General features: G+C 37.3%; 1 protein-coding gene across 3 annotated transcripts in view; it reads left to right on the top strand.

Moving 5' to 3' along the window:
• npr2 (natriuretic peptide receptor 2) overlaps positions 1-18139 on the top strand; it is a 61055-nt gene that overhangs the window by 5850 nt on the left and 37066 nt on the right. For all 3 annotated transcript variants that reach the window (XM_084414850.1, XM_084414849.1, XM_084414848.1), the window contains exons 2-7: positions 3898-4085; positions 8826-8939; positions 9807-9942; positions 10874-10968; positions 11962-12085; positions 13231-13315. In XM_084414850.1, the coding sequence (XP_084270976.1) occupies positions 3898-4085; positions 8826-8939; positions 9807-9942; positions 10874-10968; positions 11962-12085; positions 13231-13315 (742 nt within the window). The remainder of the gene's footprint in view (positions 1-3897; positions 4086-8825; positions 8940-9806; positions 9943-10873; positions 10969-11961; positions 12086-13230; positions 13316-18139) is intronic.

Raw genomic sequence — 18139 nt, 5'->3', positions numbered from 1 at the left:
ACCCCAATCACCCTGGAGTATAAACCTCTTGGGACCTATCTCTGGTGTTCAGCCACTGCAGAGACCTCCCTTCGAACCACTCTTGTCAGCTGAGTTAAAGATCCTGTCACTGAAGACAGTTCTCCTGCCTGCTATGGCTTCCATCAAGAGGGTAGGGGACCTGCAAGCATTTTCGTTTGACAATACGTGCCCAAGGTTCCTACCACTCCCTTTAGGTATCAGTTAGTGAACCTACAAGCGCTGCCCTCGGAGGAGGCAGACCCAGCCCTGGCTTTTCTCTGTCCCGTTTGCGCTCCTTGCGGTTATACGTGGACAGAACGCAGAGCTTTAGGACCCAAGACCAGCTCTTTGTCTGTTACGGAGGCCAGCAGAAGGGAAAGGCTGTCTCCAAGCAGAAGTTAGCCCACTGGATAGTGGATGCTATCGTCTTGGCATACCAATCCCAAGACGTGCCTTGCCCGTTCGGGTTGCGAGCACAGTCAACCAGAAGTGTTGCTTCCTCCTGGGCGCTGGCTCAAGGCACCTCGCTGACAGATATATGTAGAGCTGCGGGCTGGGCGACACCCAGCACGTTCGCTTGATTCTATAGCCTTCAAGTAGAGCCGGTATCTTCCTGTGTACTCGCCCCCAGTGGCCAGTAGCGCGAAAGACCCATTCTTAGTGACGGCTAGCAACGCCACTCCCGCGCGCTGGGCCAGATACGTGCGTCTATTTGCTCCAGTAGTGTTCCCCAGAAATGGCTAACCCTGTTGAGTTCCTCCGTCACTCCTGCAGCAGTCAGACGTTGCAGAGCGTCCCTGCTTGGCTAGTCCATATGTGTACCCACCACAGTACCTCCCTCCGGGTAGGATGTGGCTTCCGCAGCGTCCCCTTCTGCAGGGCACGCTTTCCCAGTGTTATCCAATAAGTCACACTGAGTGGGTCTTTTGGAACAGCAGTGACTGACCTTCTCTGCTTAGAGCTCCTTTCTGCCCAACACTGCGGACAGGCCAGCAGCAGTGGCTTGTTGGTAGATATCCACATTCTGTCAGATCATCTCTGACGTACGTCGAGAGCGACTGACTGAAGGGGAACATCTCGGTTACGTACGGTAACCCTCGTTCCCTGAAGGAGGGAATGGAGACGTACGTCCCATCACCACAGTTGCTGAGCCTCCGTTGTATGACCGAGTCACAAGGTCTGGCTCCTCAGTGGAAAAACAAAGATGTGACGCACCTACTGCTCATTATATGCTCGCGCTGCGAGGCACAGCAGCTCTTGCAAATTATCGCATGCCGTTTAGTTTACACTCAAAGTGGATTGGTCTCTCAAGCGAGATACCCATTCTGTCAGATAATCTCTGACGTATGTCTCCGTTCCCTCCTTCGAGGAACGAGGGTTACCATACGTAACCGAGACGTTTTCTGACTATAACTAATGATTTTTTAAAAAGATAGTATGAGCAGGTCTTGCTTGTGCAAAGCTTGCAAGGATGGTTGCATTTTGAAATGGGGTTGTTAACGAATTCTGAGTGGGTTTTATCTGGTTGCTAGTACAGTATGTGGTTGCTAGGGTATTCTAAGTGGTTTTTAGCGCATCAATATGCTGTTGCTAGGTTGTTGTGGGTGGTTTCTAGGTGGTTGTTTACGGGCTCAAGTCGAAAAATCCCTTGTCTAAAAGCAACAAGCCACACAATTTGTTGAATCATTCATCTCTGCAGCACACGCCAAACTCAAATCCAATCATTCAGTCAGTCATCTAATCATTCAAAAACTTGAAGTATGAGCAATAGTAATTGGGATGCTTTCTTGATTTATCTGTTACTGAATCATAATTGAAACATTATTTTTTATAATGACAAAAGGTGGTCAAGCAAACAATAAGATGTCAGAAATCGTTGAAAGCCTTTTCAGATTTCAGATTTTCTAGGTTTTTTACCTCTCAAATGAATGGAAGCAGATTAAAACCAAATGTCAAATAGCTGAATAGAAGACCAAGTTGTGTTTATGTGTGTGTATATGAAAGACACTCAAATGCTTGAACAATCTATTGCAGATGCGGGGCACTACACACACTCTGAACACAAACCAATTGCACCAGTAATGGTCCAGAGTGTGTTTCACCCCTGAAAAGACTGCAATTAAGGGAAATATACAGTCCTCAAACAACAAAAAAAGGACTCACAGCATATCAAATTCAGACATGTCTGAGATGATAGAGTGGATCAATAACATCTTTTATTTTTCTTCAGTTGATATCAACATATTTTCAAAAGAGTCATTTTCAAAGACCAGTTGTGACAATTTTGAATAAACAAAGCACAACAGAGCATCTTTTGTGCATTTCACAATACAAGCTAATGTCTTTGGCATGACTAACAATAACGACCTAGTGCAAAAGTACAACAAATCGCAAAACCGCAAGCACATTTCGGAATCTTATCGTAGACTCTTTTGAAACAAAATGTTCTCAAACATTTTTCATTGGCTTTGTATCAGCCAGGCTCAGGCAGATCCTTATAAATTCTATAACACCGTTGAACATTTTCCTTGCCTTTTTGTACATTTGTCTTGGAACGCATCCAGGAGACAGCAGGACTACTTGGCATGCATTTGTCTACGCTATGGTGGAAGAGCTTAGAATTTGGGGGCTGAGAGGCAGACAGGGGCCGGCTTTGGTCTAACACTTAAGGAAATGTCTGCTAACTGGGAGTCTGGCTCCTGAGCTGGCAGAAGAAATACTGAAAGACACTGCTAATGGAAATAATGACCATAGTGTAGAAGCCAAGGAAAACATATACACACACATATGCAAAAGATTTCACTTGTGCATCAATATGGTGCCATGCATTATTTTATGCATCTTCTTAAGAGCCAGGAGAAACACCAAATCCTTTTCATTTGTGCATCCAGCAGTTTTTAGTGTTATTTGCCACAAAAGATCTGTACATCGTAATGTTTATTTTATTTTATTTGAACTGTTAAAGACTGTAACAATGCTACAGTAAAACCTGTCAGTTAACCAACTTTATTATATATAATAAATATTCTCCCGATTTCTGTCTATAATATATGCATTGCACGCTACAATCTTAACACTTAAACCTGGATGATATGACTCGTTTAACATGATCAACCCAGTTATTTTTGATGAATCAACTTTGGAAATATTTTTTAATTTAAACAACTTCAATTAATTTGATCTGAAACTGTAGATCGTATCAGAAATTGTAAACGAAAGCCATTCAAGCATTGACCATTTTGTACCATTTTCACTCGTAGCTTATCAATAAACCATATGTGTTGTATAGCCTACCCTTGTTTAGTGCTAATTAATGCTCTTTGATGTGTTGTTTATTATGTTGTTGTATTTCTTTAATTAAAAGGTGGTCAGATTCTGACGTTTTCTGCATGTTACATACAGTAGCCTATATAAATGTGTGCACGCTTTCCTTTCAATCATGGAATGTACCGGAATACAATTTTTCTTTGTTTCATCATATAAGACTAATGTTGGTAACTTAAATTGGAAGATTAAGTACCCTATGTGAGATTGATTGTATATGAATAAATCACAAAACTCCCATGCTATATGGCCACTGCCATTGATAGAGGCTAAAGCAACAGTTGTTTTACACTCTGTGATAAAGGCCTGCAGACCTAATTTTATTAATAATTAGACCTAATTAAACATTTTGCGGGGAAAGAGATATCTGATCAGATACAGAGGCCACTTGATGTGAACAAATGTTAACGTGCCGTATCCTGATTGGATGATTATCCGACCCTTTTGTTTGTATCACGTTGATCGCAAGTTAATGCCAAGTGTAAACGCAACCTTAATCATATTTGTATTAGGAAATGTAAAAATTAAGTTTCTATCTAAAGTGTTTTTTGGTCTTCTTTTTTTCTACCATAGTTGTGTATATCTCTGGGCCTCTACAGACGTTCTTCCAAATAATGAAGCTCTTTGAGGATGAGGTGAAGAATCCAGAGGACTATGCCATCTTCTACCTTGACGTGTTTGCAGAGAGTTTAAGTGGCGATGTTCCAATGCCCTGGCAGGGTTCAGCGATACAGTGGAATGACCCCATCAAGCTATTTCAGGTATCATTAATAATACCCATAGTAACTACCGAGCTTTGCTTTAGCATCACCAGTGGCATTTATTTGCTTTTGCTTTTGAGATTGGTCAAGAAGCTACAGTACTTAAAGGCAGGGTAGGTAGGTTTTTTCTAAAAAAACTTTTCCCCAAATTTGTTTAAACTGTCTTTATATACCAATACTTAATTAAAATGTAAGTACTCTGAAAAAGAGAGTATAAAAATCGAGTGTCTGTAGTCCTCTCAGGACTGCAATAAAGCTACTCACAGCTACTTATTCCATTCACTCCCACTCCCACCCCCTCCCTTCTGGGCTCCTTTCAAAGCCACGCCCCCAAAACACATGAACGCGCGATGCCGACAGCTCAGCTTGGAGGACGCGTTTGCCAGCGCCGAGCGGAGAGGAGCGCAATGCATTTAGTGACATCATGTCAGAATCACATGTAATAAAATACCTAACTTTATCATTATGAATATAAACAACTAACATGGCTGTTAGAACTCACTATCAAGCTAGCATATCGATACTGGTAAAGTTTAAAATATATTGAGTTTGATTCGGTAACGAGCTAGTAACATAAGGCAAAGCTAAAAACAGGTTGCATTGATGCATTGATAAGATTCATAACATATACAGTGTTTTGCATGTAAGAGCTTCCACGATGCTGTTGGCCGATATTGACCTCGTCTGACTTCTTGCTTTATCCAAAGAATTTTTGGTCATACCCTTTTCGAATACTGTCTTCCTTTTTTTGCCTTGTTTGCCTTCGCTGACTGTATATACAGGTACTGGGAATTTTGACTGCTCTTTCTCTGCCATAATTGTGATTCTTCCTAGCTTCCGTGCCTCTTCCCCTCCTCGAGTCAAACAGGTGCGCGCATGTGGGCAGCTCCTGTAGCACCATGGTAGCGAGGGAGAGTGACAGTCGCCCAGCCAATAATTTCATTCGTTCCGAATGGAAATAAGTAGCTGTGTTTATTGCAGCCCTGAGAGGACTACAGACACTCGATTTTTATTTTTATACTCTCCTTTTCAGAGTACTTACATTTTAATTATGTACTGGTATATAAAGACAGTTTAAACAAATTTGGGAAAAAGTATTTTAGAAAAAACCTACCTTTAACACTTCTTCAATTCTTCAATTTCTTCAACCTTACATTGTGATTCAAGGTTTTGTATGATTTCAGTGAGTTTTTTTCTTTTTTTTCTTTTTCATGTTAATGTGCTTCTTGCATGCAGAATTAAATTTGAAGTCGTTTAGACAGCTTTTATTAATATGACTGATATTCACTTAGTTGGAAAGCCTTCCTGGTTGCTTTGATTGTGAATAATGCATTAGGCTTCCATTTACTTAAATGAGTAATTTCTCTTAAGGCTGATTAATGCAGCTACATTGAAAAAAAGGATTTAGGGATTACAATTAAAATGTACACAATAAATAGGATTTACTTTTTCTAATAAGGGCAGAAGGCTAGGGTGGTCCAGTGGGGCACACGTCATTGGGGGCCCCCACCCCTTATCGCCCCTAAATTATCGTACTTTAATTGACAACGAAAGATATAACATTATAGTTAATAACTTATTATTCTTTAAATTCACATACATATCATCATCAACAGAGAATATATATATGTGTTGTTAAGTGTAAATATAAACATCAGCACCACATATGATTTATTTTTATAGTTAAAAGGCTTTTTGCCTTTTTCAGACTTTCCAGCAAAATCCATTTGTGCCATTAAATGTACCAGTTCTTGTCATGCTTTTTAAAAATCAGTCTTTAATATATATATATATATATATATATATATATATATATATATTTGACAGATAATTGAGTCAAACAGCTTAGTAACCATTTAGAAGGTACTTTAGAGAAACTTTAATTGGTGCTGTTCCTTTTGGCAGTTTAATGTACATTACACAACATCCAGTCCCACTTTATATGAAGTGTCTTTAACTACTATAAAGGCTACTAACATTTAAATTAATCATACCATGCACTTACTGTGTATATACAGTTTTTACATTGTACTTATATTTAAAAAAAATACCTGCATGTAATTACAGCTGTAATTAATTTCTGTAATCTATAATTACACTGTTGACCCTTTCTTTACACCTTAAAAAACCCTCAAACATATAACTAAACCTGTTCCTAACCTTTACCCATATCCCACCTCAATACCAGCAAGTGTTCTGCAATACAACATGAACGCAACACATTGTGATTAACAATTATATATACTTAATGTAAGTACATAGTTAAATACACCTAATAAATAAAGTGTGACCTGACATTCTAATGTGAACAGTTTTTTGTTTTTGTTTGTTTTGTTTAAGATACTGCTAGATATTTATTAAACAAAGTCAGTTAATAGGTACAGGTTAGGTACAGTTAAGGTTTGATGAGAGAATATAAAAAATATCTTCATTCGTGTTCTGAAGATGAACAAAAGTCTTATAATATGAGTGGGAGTAAATTATGACAGAAATACATTTTTTGGGTGAACTATTCTATTAATCGATTTTGCCACCTAGTTGTCATTAATGGAGCATTCAATGTGTGAACTTTATCATACAGAATGACACATTTTTGTCACAGTGTAGGCAAGGAAAGTGGAGTAGTAGAGGATCTTAATTGCAGCAGCTTTAGTTTATTTACAAAAACGAAGGAATCAATGTAACAGCTTCACTAAAGAAAAGATGATACCGGAATGTGAGTAGAACTAAACTGAGGGCTTAAATACACAGGAGAAAATAAACTGAACTAAAATGGGTGCACAAAGCAATCAGTAACCATGGCAACAAACAAGGACATAAACACTAACCTAGGAAACAGAAAATAAGCGGGAAAATCTTTAGCCAAAAAAGCATCCATGAAAACTAAACAAACTCAACATAACTGTGATATGGGTGATTTTGTATATTGAAAATATACAAGAAAATTGTTTTCTTTCTTTGGCTTTCAGATTTTACCAATTATAATAAGACTTGAATGACTGTGACTGCCATGTACACTGTGATGCTGATGTAATGAATATAGTGAATTTAATGAATATAGAGAAAATTAATAATTTAATTATAAATATTGTATTATATTGTTTTTTAATGAAAGAATAAATTAAATAATGATGTGTACTCTATGGCTTCCAGGTTAAAAAAAAAAAAAAAAGACTGGAATTGTAATGATTTATGACTGCTGTGTATGTCTGATATTGATATTACGCTTTTTAATTAATGAAGGTGAACAAAATATAAAGATTTTAATAAATAAAGGTATTCTTATATGGCTTCCAGATTTCAACAATTAAATTACAAATACATTTAGTGAGTAGTATCAATGCTATGTATGCCCAATAAAGCTGTTTTTAAATGAACAGATTTAAATCTAAGCTTAAATGTGTTTGTAGTGACCAGCTAATAGCTAATAGAGCAATTTGCACTCTTTTCCACTCAGTAAAGCACATTCCACAAACATTGCAGTCCTACTGTACGATATGACACCAAATATAGAATATTATTCACAAGATGAACGCGCTAATCCACAAGAAACTGTGTGTAACGTAAACTGTAACTATACTGTCATAAAACTCGCTGGCCACTGATGTCACTGTCATTATATGATAGGCTGAGGTGCTTCACGAGATCCAAGTTAACTGTTACGCTTTTTCCAATGGTAAGAGCCACAGACCCTCTCATCTCACTATAATAAGACAATCTCTGGTAAAATGGCAAACAAAAGAAAGCAGGAACAGAACACACAGAAACAAGGAAATACAAACTAAAAGTCCATAAAGCAGAACATAAACCTGACAATTTTAAAGTTTCTTACATTGTCAAATATTCCACTATTGACACCGACTACTTAAAGTTAAGTATGAAAAGACAGTGACTTATGTATATGTAGTGTCAAGGTGTCAGTGTCATAATGCAGAGAAGAATATAGGGGTGGGTGGTATGACCAACATTTTATATCACAGCATGAGTAATTTTATAGCTCACATCTGACTCTATTTATTTGACTGAATGGACACAATCCAAAAGATAAATTATTAATAACAGATAACTCTCGCATCAATAGAGATACACCTTCACATTATGTAACACCTAAAATTAGGAATCAGAACGGTAATACACTGCAAGTATTAGTATTACTACATGAAACATGCACAAAGACAAAATGAGACATTTTGAAGTACGCACTTTCAATGCAATTACAATAAAAAGGGGCCGAAGACTTAAAGCTTTAAAAAACACACCATAATATTTCTGAAGAAATACAATAGCTCAGTGTGAAAAACAGACTGGAATATAAGTTGTTAAATGTGTAATTCATTTTTTAAATCAGTTGATTAGGTTCACAAAACCAGTCTGATTGATTAGTTCACTGACTCGAGCTGGAAGTGAAGATTATCAGTGAATAATGTGAGTCTGTTCTTCAGACTAAGCTATTGAATGCCTTGAATACAATACGTCAAGAAAAGAAAGAAAGTCAGTTGGGTTTGGAACAACGTGAAGATGAGTAAATGATGACAGAAATTGAATTTTTTGGTGAACCTTCCCTTTTTGTAAATTGTGTTGACTGAGTTTTTATCACGTCTCTGGCATCAGTAAAAACATGTGGCAAAATCCTCAGTGACTTATTGTCAAGAATTGAATATTTGCCTACAGATCAGATCACGTTATGTTCTTTTTATGACTTAGCTATTTGACTGTTCCCCCCCCCCCCCATCTCTCTAGTCTGTGTTCATCGTAACGTACCGGGAGCCAGACAGCCCTGAGTATACCGCTTTTCGTGAAGAACTCCACAAGAGAGCAATGCAGGACTTTAATATAAAATTGGAACCCTCAATGGTGAGTTGCTCATAAACAAGATCAGGTATTGGCATATATGCAGAGCCATCTGTCACATCAGATTTAATCTGAACATTTGTACAGACTACATAGTTCTTTTTTGGCCTTCTATCACTGTCTTGAAAATATTGAACATTCTGTTCAGCTCTATAGGCTTTCAGGAGCTAAACTGTGTTTCCTTTTACCACAAGATCAGATATGACACTTAAAAGCGCTTGAATCATAAGTTTGGCTTCCTCATGTCAGTCCCATTTTCCTGAATCAGCTGTACCCTTTGACAAAAGTAGGAAACAACTCCCCGAAACCCTAGATCCACATGTAGCTGCCAAATGAAAACATTCAGGAAATTAATTCTTTAAGACTTTGAGTACCGGTACATACTAAAATGGATTGCAATTATGAGAAAGTTATGAATCAAATTTCTGCTTACAATAATTATACTAATTACCATCCAGTCTATCATGCATTGAAAATATGTTTACAGTGACTCCAAAATGTTTTTGAACTCTAATGCTACACTTAAAACTATTGGAAAAGGTAAATTATTCAGTTTACCATGGGACTCAGTTGACCCCTAATGTCAGTTGAAACATGCATTGGACACATCATCTTTCTATGTTTTAGATGCTTTCTTTTTATAAAAAACTGATATGAGCCATCTTGAAATTAGGTCTGCCAAATTAATAATTAATTCAATAAAAATTTTCACCAATGGACAACCTGCTAGTTTTTCCTCACCTCATTTCTCCATCCCTAGAGGACAACTGGCAGATCTACCCCACTCTCCCCATGTCTGTACAGAATGACATGTAGTTTTAGATTTCTTGATGTTTCCCTGAATTAAAGCTCTGTTTTGCCTTTCCTCAGATGGATTTTATTGCCGGCTGTTTCCATGATGGTTTTGTGCTATATGCAAAAGCCCTCAGTGAAGCGTTAGCAGACGGCGTGTCTCAGAACGATGGAATCAACATAACTGCGAGAATGCGAAACCGCAGTATCTGGGGTGTGTTGAGTGGTCTTGGTTTACAAATGCAAAGATATATGTTTGATAAAAGCATTCACAATAAATTCCCATTCCCATGATGTTTTGACATTCATTTCAATAGGATGGTCACAGATTACAACATTTAGGCCCTTCACAGTTTGAGGATGTGATGACAAGTATCTGGTTTTTAGCGGCAGTGTCAAGCTGGAGTGTTTTGGCAACTTCGTTTGGATTCTTTTTAAAGTGAGCGGAGGGTTTGTAAGAGCTCTTTTGAGGTCGATGTTGGTAAACTCTCAGCCTCTCTTGCAGGGAGCGTAGAGGTCAGAGTCCTTGATTTAAAGCATGTCCCAACTAGCTTGTGAATGGAAAATCTGTTTCTAATACACAACCCATCTGCTGAGCCCTCTCCCTGAAGGAAACTACACACACTGTTTCAAACACATATAGGAACCAGGCAAAATATTGAACGCACTGCAAAAAGTATTTTTCTTAATCAGTATTTTTGTCTTATTTTCAGTAAAAAGATAAACATCAATTTAGAGAGAACTCTGCACATGTTGTAACTAAAATGAAGGAATTGATTAGGACAACATTGCCATGATGTAACTAAACAGAGGGAACAAATTCAGAAAACGTGGCCACGATATCTTTTTTTGACGAAGGTCATGGATGGGGTCCAAAACATGCAATTCAAGATATATTCTAGTCTCTCATGATTCTGCTTCTCAGCTTAATTGAACTTGTTTTTAACTTGTTTAATTTGCTCAGTTCTAATAAATAACCTGAGCTATGATAGCGCTTTGTCTCTCAATCAATTCTTTTTTTCTCTGTGTCTTAAAAATGATTGTTGGCGAACAAAGAAAAAAAAAACCATATGTGATCTTTTTACTTTGCAACACTCAGATAAAAATGTTTATTTGATCCCTGGGCTTGTGTTTGTTCATCACAGGGGTGACTGGCCTTGTAAGCACAGATGGGATTAATGCCAGATACACAGACTTCAGACTTTGGGGAATGACTAACCTAAAAACTGGGCAATACGCAGTAAGTAGAATGTCAACAAATTCAGCCAACTCATAAATACAGAACATGGATTCTTATTCATACATAAATAAGAAATACTAACTCAGTTTTGAGAAAGTTTATGGCATCACCAAATTTTCAAAAGTCCTTAAAAAGTGCTTTATTTATTTATTTTTTACCGTAGCAATATAGTTTACCAATGGAATCCAAAGGTCTCTGCTGCTGCTGCCAACCCCTGCGTGTGAGCAATAGCAACTGTGATGTCTGTCTGCCTTAGCAAACACAGAAATAACATTATGAGGGATGTAACTTTCCTGCAGAATGTTTCCATAGTGAAAATCTTTTTGATAGACATGGTCTATCTTTATTGATAGACAATACATAACAATGGTTAAAGAGTCAAGCATATGTAGAACAACAGTCTAATTTAACCCACATGCCACATGCTCCATAATTACAGCAAATGCGGCTGTGGTTGGACGGCTCGACATACCAAATAATGTGTTGCTTAAAAATCAAATCCTTTTCTAGCCCCTCTATCCTAATCGAAAGCATGTGTTCATGAGCTTGTAAGCGATGTGTTCATTTTTCAGTTTGACTTGTTCATTCATAAATGTACCGGGAGTCTTGTTTGATTTAGAGAGGCCTATCACAACAAAAAAGAAAAGAAAAGAAGTTAAATTAATGGTTATTTAGCTGGTAACAAAGTGATTGAGTTATACCGTGCATTGTTGCCATAGTTACCCCTTATGTCACAAATATATTCAGACTTTCTTTTCATCTGGTTAGAGAGTAGACAGTGTTGCATGTACACACACAGTGAATCATGTGCAGAAAAACACCATCTCATATCTTCTAACGAATATTTTCCACCAGAGATCATAGACATAGAAAAAATAGTCTTGTTGGTTGGCCATTGTGTGTATTTTTCTTTTAATATGTTGTTTTCTTATCTGAAATGTTTTTCAGCTCACTGTAAATCAAATATGTTTATGAATATTTCTTGTTACACAGACTGTTGGTCACTACAATGGTACCAGTAAAGAAGTCTTGTGGTCCCCAACAGAGAGGATTCAGTGGCCAAAGGGTTCCCCACCTCTGGACTACCCACCGTGTGGATTCTCACCATGCAAGGAAGGTAGGGACCTTTTTAGTGAAAACTGCTTACTACTTACAATAAGGAACAGGCCAAGATTTTGTCAATTGCATATTACTGTAAGGTAATTATTTATTCAGTTTTATTCAGCTGAATCAAGGTTGTTTTCAGTTTGGTTTTATTTTTGACTGACTAGAATGTGTCATCTGTGGATGTTCTATATTATGTACTTTTCAGTGTTCAGCAGAAGAGCAAGCACTGTAAACCTCCTTTCTATGTTAATCAGACAGACTTATTGTAGATTGCATCACAAAAAAATACAGAAACTCTTTTAAATGTCAAACATAGCAGCATTAAACATTTAAAGGTCTTTCCCTTCACTAAAAACAAATAAATGAACACTTAATTTCAACATTTATTCTCCTTATCGAGTCATATGCAAAGCATGCTGGGAACTAGATATCCTCTGCCCAATTTCAAAAAAATTCTAAATCAAGTTACAGCAACTTATTTTTTTTTTTCAATAAAAATCAATTAACACTGAAATTTGAGTTAAAATCACACACAATATTAAGTTAATGTAATGATCAACATTATTATGTCAACAGAAATAAACAAAATAATGTTTGCAACTTAAAATGTTTAAGTCAGTATTTTAGAATTTAACTTGCAGCCATGAATTTATATAATCTGTGGTAATATAATCCCACAAATTACTTTTGAGAGTGTTGAAAAAAGATGTTTGCGTACCTTAGCTGCAGTGATTCATCAAATGGTGGAGAAGAGTGGTAAAACTTGGCATTTATCCAGATGTACAATGTCGATGAGATCACTTTCAGCATTTCAAAAGTCTGATTAAGGTGCCTAGATGGCAGTGGTGGAGTGAGGCATGCAGTCCCAGTAAAATAAAGCCTGATAGATTTAATCTGCTGCATCCTCCACAACTTGGCACTCAGAACAGACCTGCAAGATCAGGAATTGCACTGTGCAAGCTTCGTTCAACATAGATTTTTTTTGCTGTTGAATGATTTGCATAATTTATTTAGTGAATCAAGGGCTTAATTGCATGCAGTTTGTGCAAATAAATGCTATCAGCGGGCCCGATTCATTCATTTTGAAGTGTCCCTCAGTGTACCCAAAATGTCAGTTACTGAGTTTAGTTTTGTGTAATTGTTTTACTTTCCCAGATCATCTTCCTGTCCTTGGAATAGTGGCAGTTGGGTCTGGACTGGCCCTCATCATTTTCGGAATCTCCAGTTTTCTTATCTACAGGTACATTTGTTTTTTTACTACAAGCTTTGCGATAGTTTTCGTTTTCAGATTAATGACAACACGTGGACACGTACCCTAGAGAGCTGTTATTTAAGGGTTCACAGAAAGAGGACATGCTGGAACTTGCAGCTGTTTCTTTTTTCAGAGGATTTACGGGAAAAGCTTCTATAGGTGCCAGAGTGAAATTTACATGATTGTTGCCAGAGCAACAGCTCAGCAGTTGTTTGAGTGAAAACTGGAAAGCATGTCTGTTTCCGAGACAAATGCAGATAGTCTAAATATTTCACTGCTTGTTACACTTGGTCAGCTGATATTTTCAACAAATTTTAGGCTGTGGTGTTTACCTCATTGCGTCAATTATGACTAGACCCAGACGGAATCTGTGAACGTTGCATTTTTAAAGCTGATTTTGGGAGCAAATCCGTGGAATTGTATGGAATTGATTTAAACCGTGTGAAACGGTGCTGAGAGTTCTATAATCTTTTCAGTATCTTAAAGCATAATAAAATTTGGCATTTTTTTCTGACCTAACACATGAAATAGAAAGGATGTGATGATACAAGATAAAATAATTATGAAAATAATAATTATAATAAATAATAGGGATGTTATCAGGTTGTTAACAGGGATCTGTTATCAACTAATATTTAATCTATTATTTATCAGCCATAACTGTAATATCGGTGTTGACCTAAATAATAATAATAGTAATAAACTAGAACAGAAAACATATTCAACACAAACTTGTGTGATAAAATTGTAACGAATTAATTTTTTTTTTAAATTTAAAAAATGTATTGTAGGCTATTTTAAAATCTGCAGTATATAATGTTAAGGGTTGGATAATATACAGACAGGGACAAATAAATAGAGCACGATAAATAGAAAGTAGTGTACTATGGTTTGTGCATTATGAATATTGTTACAGGTCTACAAATTTGAATTTAAATCAAGGCAAACATTATGTTTCAAGCAGAAAAAGGTTGTTGTTTAAGTAATGCTCCTCAAGTGATTGCTCATGTTTGCATGCATATGTCTCCACTGATATCAGGCAGATAAAATATTTTTTGTGAAGTCAGGAGTAAATAAGCAGTGAAGCACACGAAACAGCACATATATACTTTTCCAATTTTTGACTCAGTCTACAAATTTAGTGTTTCCTTTTTTTAATAAAATCATAGAGTATACTACTGAATAGTCTGGAACGACATCTTGTGGAAAAGGGAATTGTAGAAGTTGACTCATGGGTTATATAAATTGGCTCAATTCCAGCATAGTCAACACTTTGAGACAAATATTGATGTTAGCTCCTCATGGCTACTATAATAAATATTGCAATTGCAGCAGAGGTAGACTTATTCTTGGACTTGTCATTCACTTGGTTTTAAAAAAAAAGACTCTAAAATGGAAATTATGTATAAGAATACCCACTTAGACATACAGTACACACACACATTTATTTCACAAAACAGAAACGAAAAGTAACAAGAATATAAGCTGATCACCATCATTCTGCTATGATTGAGCTTTTCAACTAGAGCAAGAATAACTGTTATGCTGCTGCTATTTTCAATTGTCCACTTGATTCTTTAAAAAGAAACATCATAGATGTTAACCTTACATTAACACATTTGGCAGATTATTTTATGAGAAGTAACATACATTGCATACAAATTGTATTTGCATGTGTTTTTTTCTGGGAATCAAATTCATGACCTTGACATTTCTACCATGTTTACCATTTGAGCTCTAAAATTGAGCTACAATATTTTATTATTATTAATGAAACATTGAATAATTTTGGTGCTACAGTAGTTACTGTTGGCAAGGCTATGGATATAAATGAGAAGTAACATTTAAGAAGAACACCGCCATGCTGTGCAAATAAGAGAAACCATTGATGTTTTTTTTTGTTTTGTTTTTTTTTACATGGAAAACATGACCAAATAGTGTAGAGTATTGCAATAAATATGATTTATTGCCTTAGCTTACAAATATATTTTTAACATATTTGTTCTATTAATTATTATGAGTAATTATTAACCACAGGGTGCTACAATATATAGCTTATATGCAATACATTTTTATATATTAGGATAATATAAAATAAATCTTGTTATCACTGAGGGTCTTGACAACAAAATGTTAAAGAGAAAGTTCTTTTAAAAATTAAAATAGACATTTCATTTCATTTGATCTTCTTCTGCTTATCTGTGGCCGGGTCGCGGGGGCAGCAGTCTAAGCAGAGATGCCCAGACTTCCCTCTCCCTAGACACTTCCTCCAGCTCTTCCGGGGGGACACCGAGGCGTTCCCAGGCCAGCTGGGAGACATAGTCCTAGGTCCCATAGTCCATAGCGTGTCCTAGGTCTTCCCCGGGGCCTCCTCCCGGTGGGACGCGCCCAGAACACCTTCCCGGGAAGGCGTCCAGGAGGCATCCGGAACAGATGCCCGAGCCACCTCAGCTGACCCCTCTCGATGTGGAGGAGCAGCGGCTCTACTCTGAGCTCCTCCCGAGCAACCGAGCTTCTCACCCTATCTCTAAGGGATCGCCCAGCCACCCTGCGGAGAAAGCTCATTTCGGCCCACAGCTCATGACCATAGGTGAGAGTAGGAGCGTAGATTGACCGGTAAATCGAGAGCTGAGCCGCTTTCTTCACCACGACAGACCGGTACATCGACCGCATTACTGCAGAAGCTGCACCGATCCGTCTTTCAATCTCCACGAGGGACACGGTCGAATGCCTTCTCCAAATCCACAAAGCACATGTGGACTGGTTGGGCAAACTCCCACGAACCCTCCAGCGCCCTGGAGAGGGTATAGAGCTGGTCCAGTGTTCCACGACCGGGACGAAAACTGCACTGTTCTTCCTGAATCCGAGGTTCTACTATTGGCCGTATTCTCCTCTCCAGTACCCTGGCATAGACTTTCCCGGGGAGGCTGAGAAGTGTGAGGGTGTGTTCCAACTAAAATAGACATACAGTATATTAATATATAAAAAAAATAAAAAAATATACCTAGGATGTTCTTGCTGCTCTTTTACATACAATTCAAGTGAATGGAGACCAGGGTTTATCAAGCTCCAAAAACCACAAATTAACAAAAATGTGTACAAAATACAACAACTTTATGCAAGGAACAGACCAAAATTGTAATCATTATTCACTGAAATATACATGAAATATTATGTTAAAGACATTTAAAAGAATAGTGGCAAAAGAAAAGATGATGTATGTCTTTCATTTTATGATTGTTTGATGAGTTATCAGTGTTTGCATTGGTGATATTAATTGTATGAAATTATACGATTTCAGATTAGTTAAGATGTAGCATACAAGTGAGACTTTTGTGGTGCTTTTTGTACTTTTTGAAGTTTAGCGGCCCTTGGTGCTCATCACTGTCAAAAAAAGCAGCATGCACATTCTGCTAAATGTCTCCTTTTGTGTTCCACAGAAGAAGAAAATAACCTCCGGATTTTGAACATCATGAATTTTTATGGATGAACTAACCTTTTAAGTGAAAAACTGCCACATATACACTTGCAGTGAGTGATGTTGGTCGGAAAACAACTTCAATGTGAAAATGTAATAATAATAAGAGCTTGCACACTCTGACCACATCATATATGGAGCAACGCCAGTAAGCTTTCAAAATAGAAGTATGCAGTCTGGGTCCATTTTCCTATTCTTTATTTGTATGGTTTATTCAGGATATTTCTACTGCTGTGCTCTAAACTCCTTGCCACTCAATCAAACAGTTTCCAATCTACGATGTTCCCTTCAGTCAACGCTTCATAGAATTCGACATTTTAGAACAAGGATTTTCCCTTTGGCAAACAGCTGAGCATACAATTTTGAACCTGTCTCTTTAATTCGAAGACCCTGCCGAGGTTTTTTCCACACCTCTGCCTCCAAAAATCTGGTCTACAAAAACAAATAAAGGTGCTTGTTTTGGGGCTTACCAGGGTGGCTCTAAAATTGAGTAAAACCCTGTTGAAATGCAGACTCTGCAGTACTTACATTCTGCCATCTGGAAATGTTTTACACCTTTTAGATTGTAGTGGAATGTGTGGGGGTTGCTTTATTTTCTCGTACTTTGTTTTGAGTGCACTGAAACGTAATTACACTTCTCTTCATTGATATCCTCCTTTCGCAACTCTCAGACCACATCAGTGAAACATTCAGAGATTGATTTGTAATAAAAAAAAAGCAATCTTTACTGTGAATAGAAGCTGTTGAGAAATAGCAGGTCCTCAGAGAGTTCCTCCAGATGTGTTGATTCACTTGGAAGTTGCCCATGTATGTATCCACATGGCTGGCTGGACTGCTTGGTTTACTTGCGTTTAAAAATAAAATGCTGGAAAGGGCACAACATCAGTGACCCTAAGATTGGCTCACATTTTATCGCCCAATCAAACTTCAACTCAGCCTCCTGCAAAAATTGTTTCCACCTTAGTTTGGTGGTGATGAACCTTTAGTCTAAGGCTGGGCATACACTGTGCGATTTTCTTCCAATTTTGAGCGAAATTCTGACTCGTGCGACTCTTTTTTGAGTCGGGCCGATTTACAGCTTTGTCGTGCGTCATTTGCCTTGCAGTGTTGTGCAGAACTTTAAGTTATGTTGCTATCAAACTAGCTGCAATTTAGCAAACTGTTTTACCTCCAGTTCACATTGCAAAATGGATAAACCATATATTATCCACATCTTCCAAGCCACCTGCATGCACATAGGTGCCTCTTTTATTAATATAATTGATAATTAATTTACTTGTTTCACGTTTCACTTTATTTACTAATTTATTTAATATTTACTTAATTTTATTATC

The sequence above is a fragment of the Rutilus rutilus genome (genome assembly GCF_951802725.1).
Source record: "Rutilus rutilus genome assembly, chromosome: 7".
In the NCBI taxonomy this organism is placed as follows: Eukaryota; Metazoa; Chordata; class Actinopteri; order Cypriniformes; family Leuciscidae; genus Rutilus; species Rutilus rutilus.
This window is presented reverse-complemented; position numbering and strand designations above follow the sequence as displayed.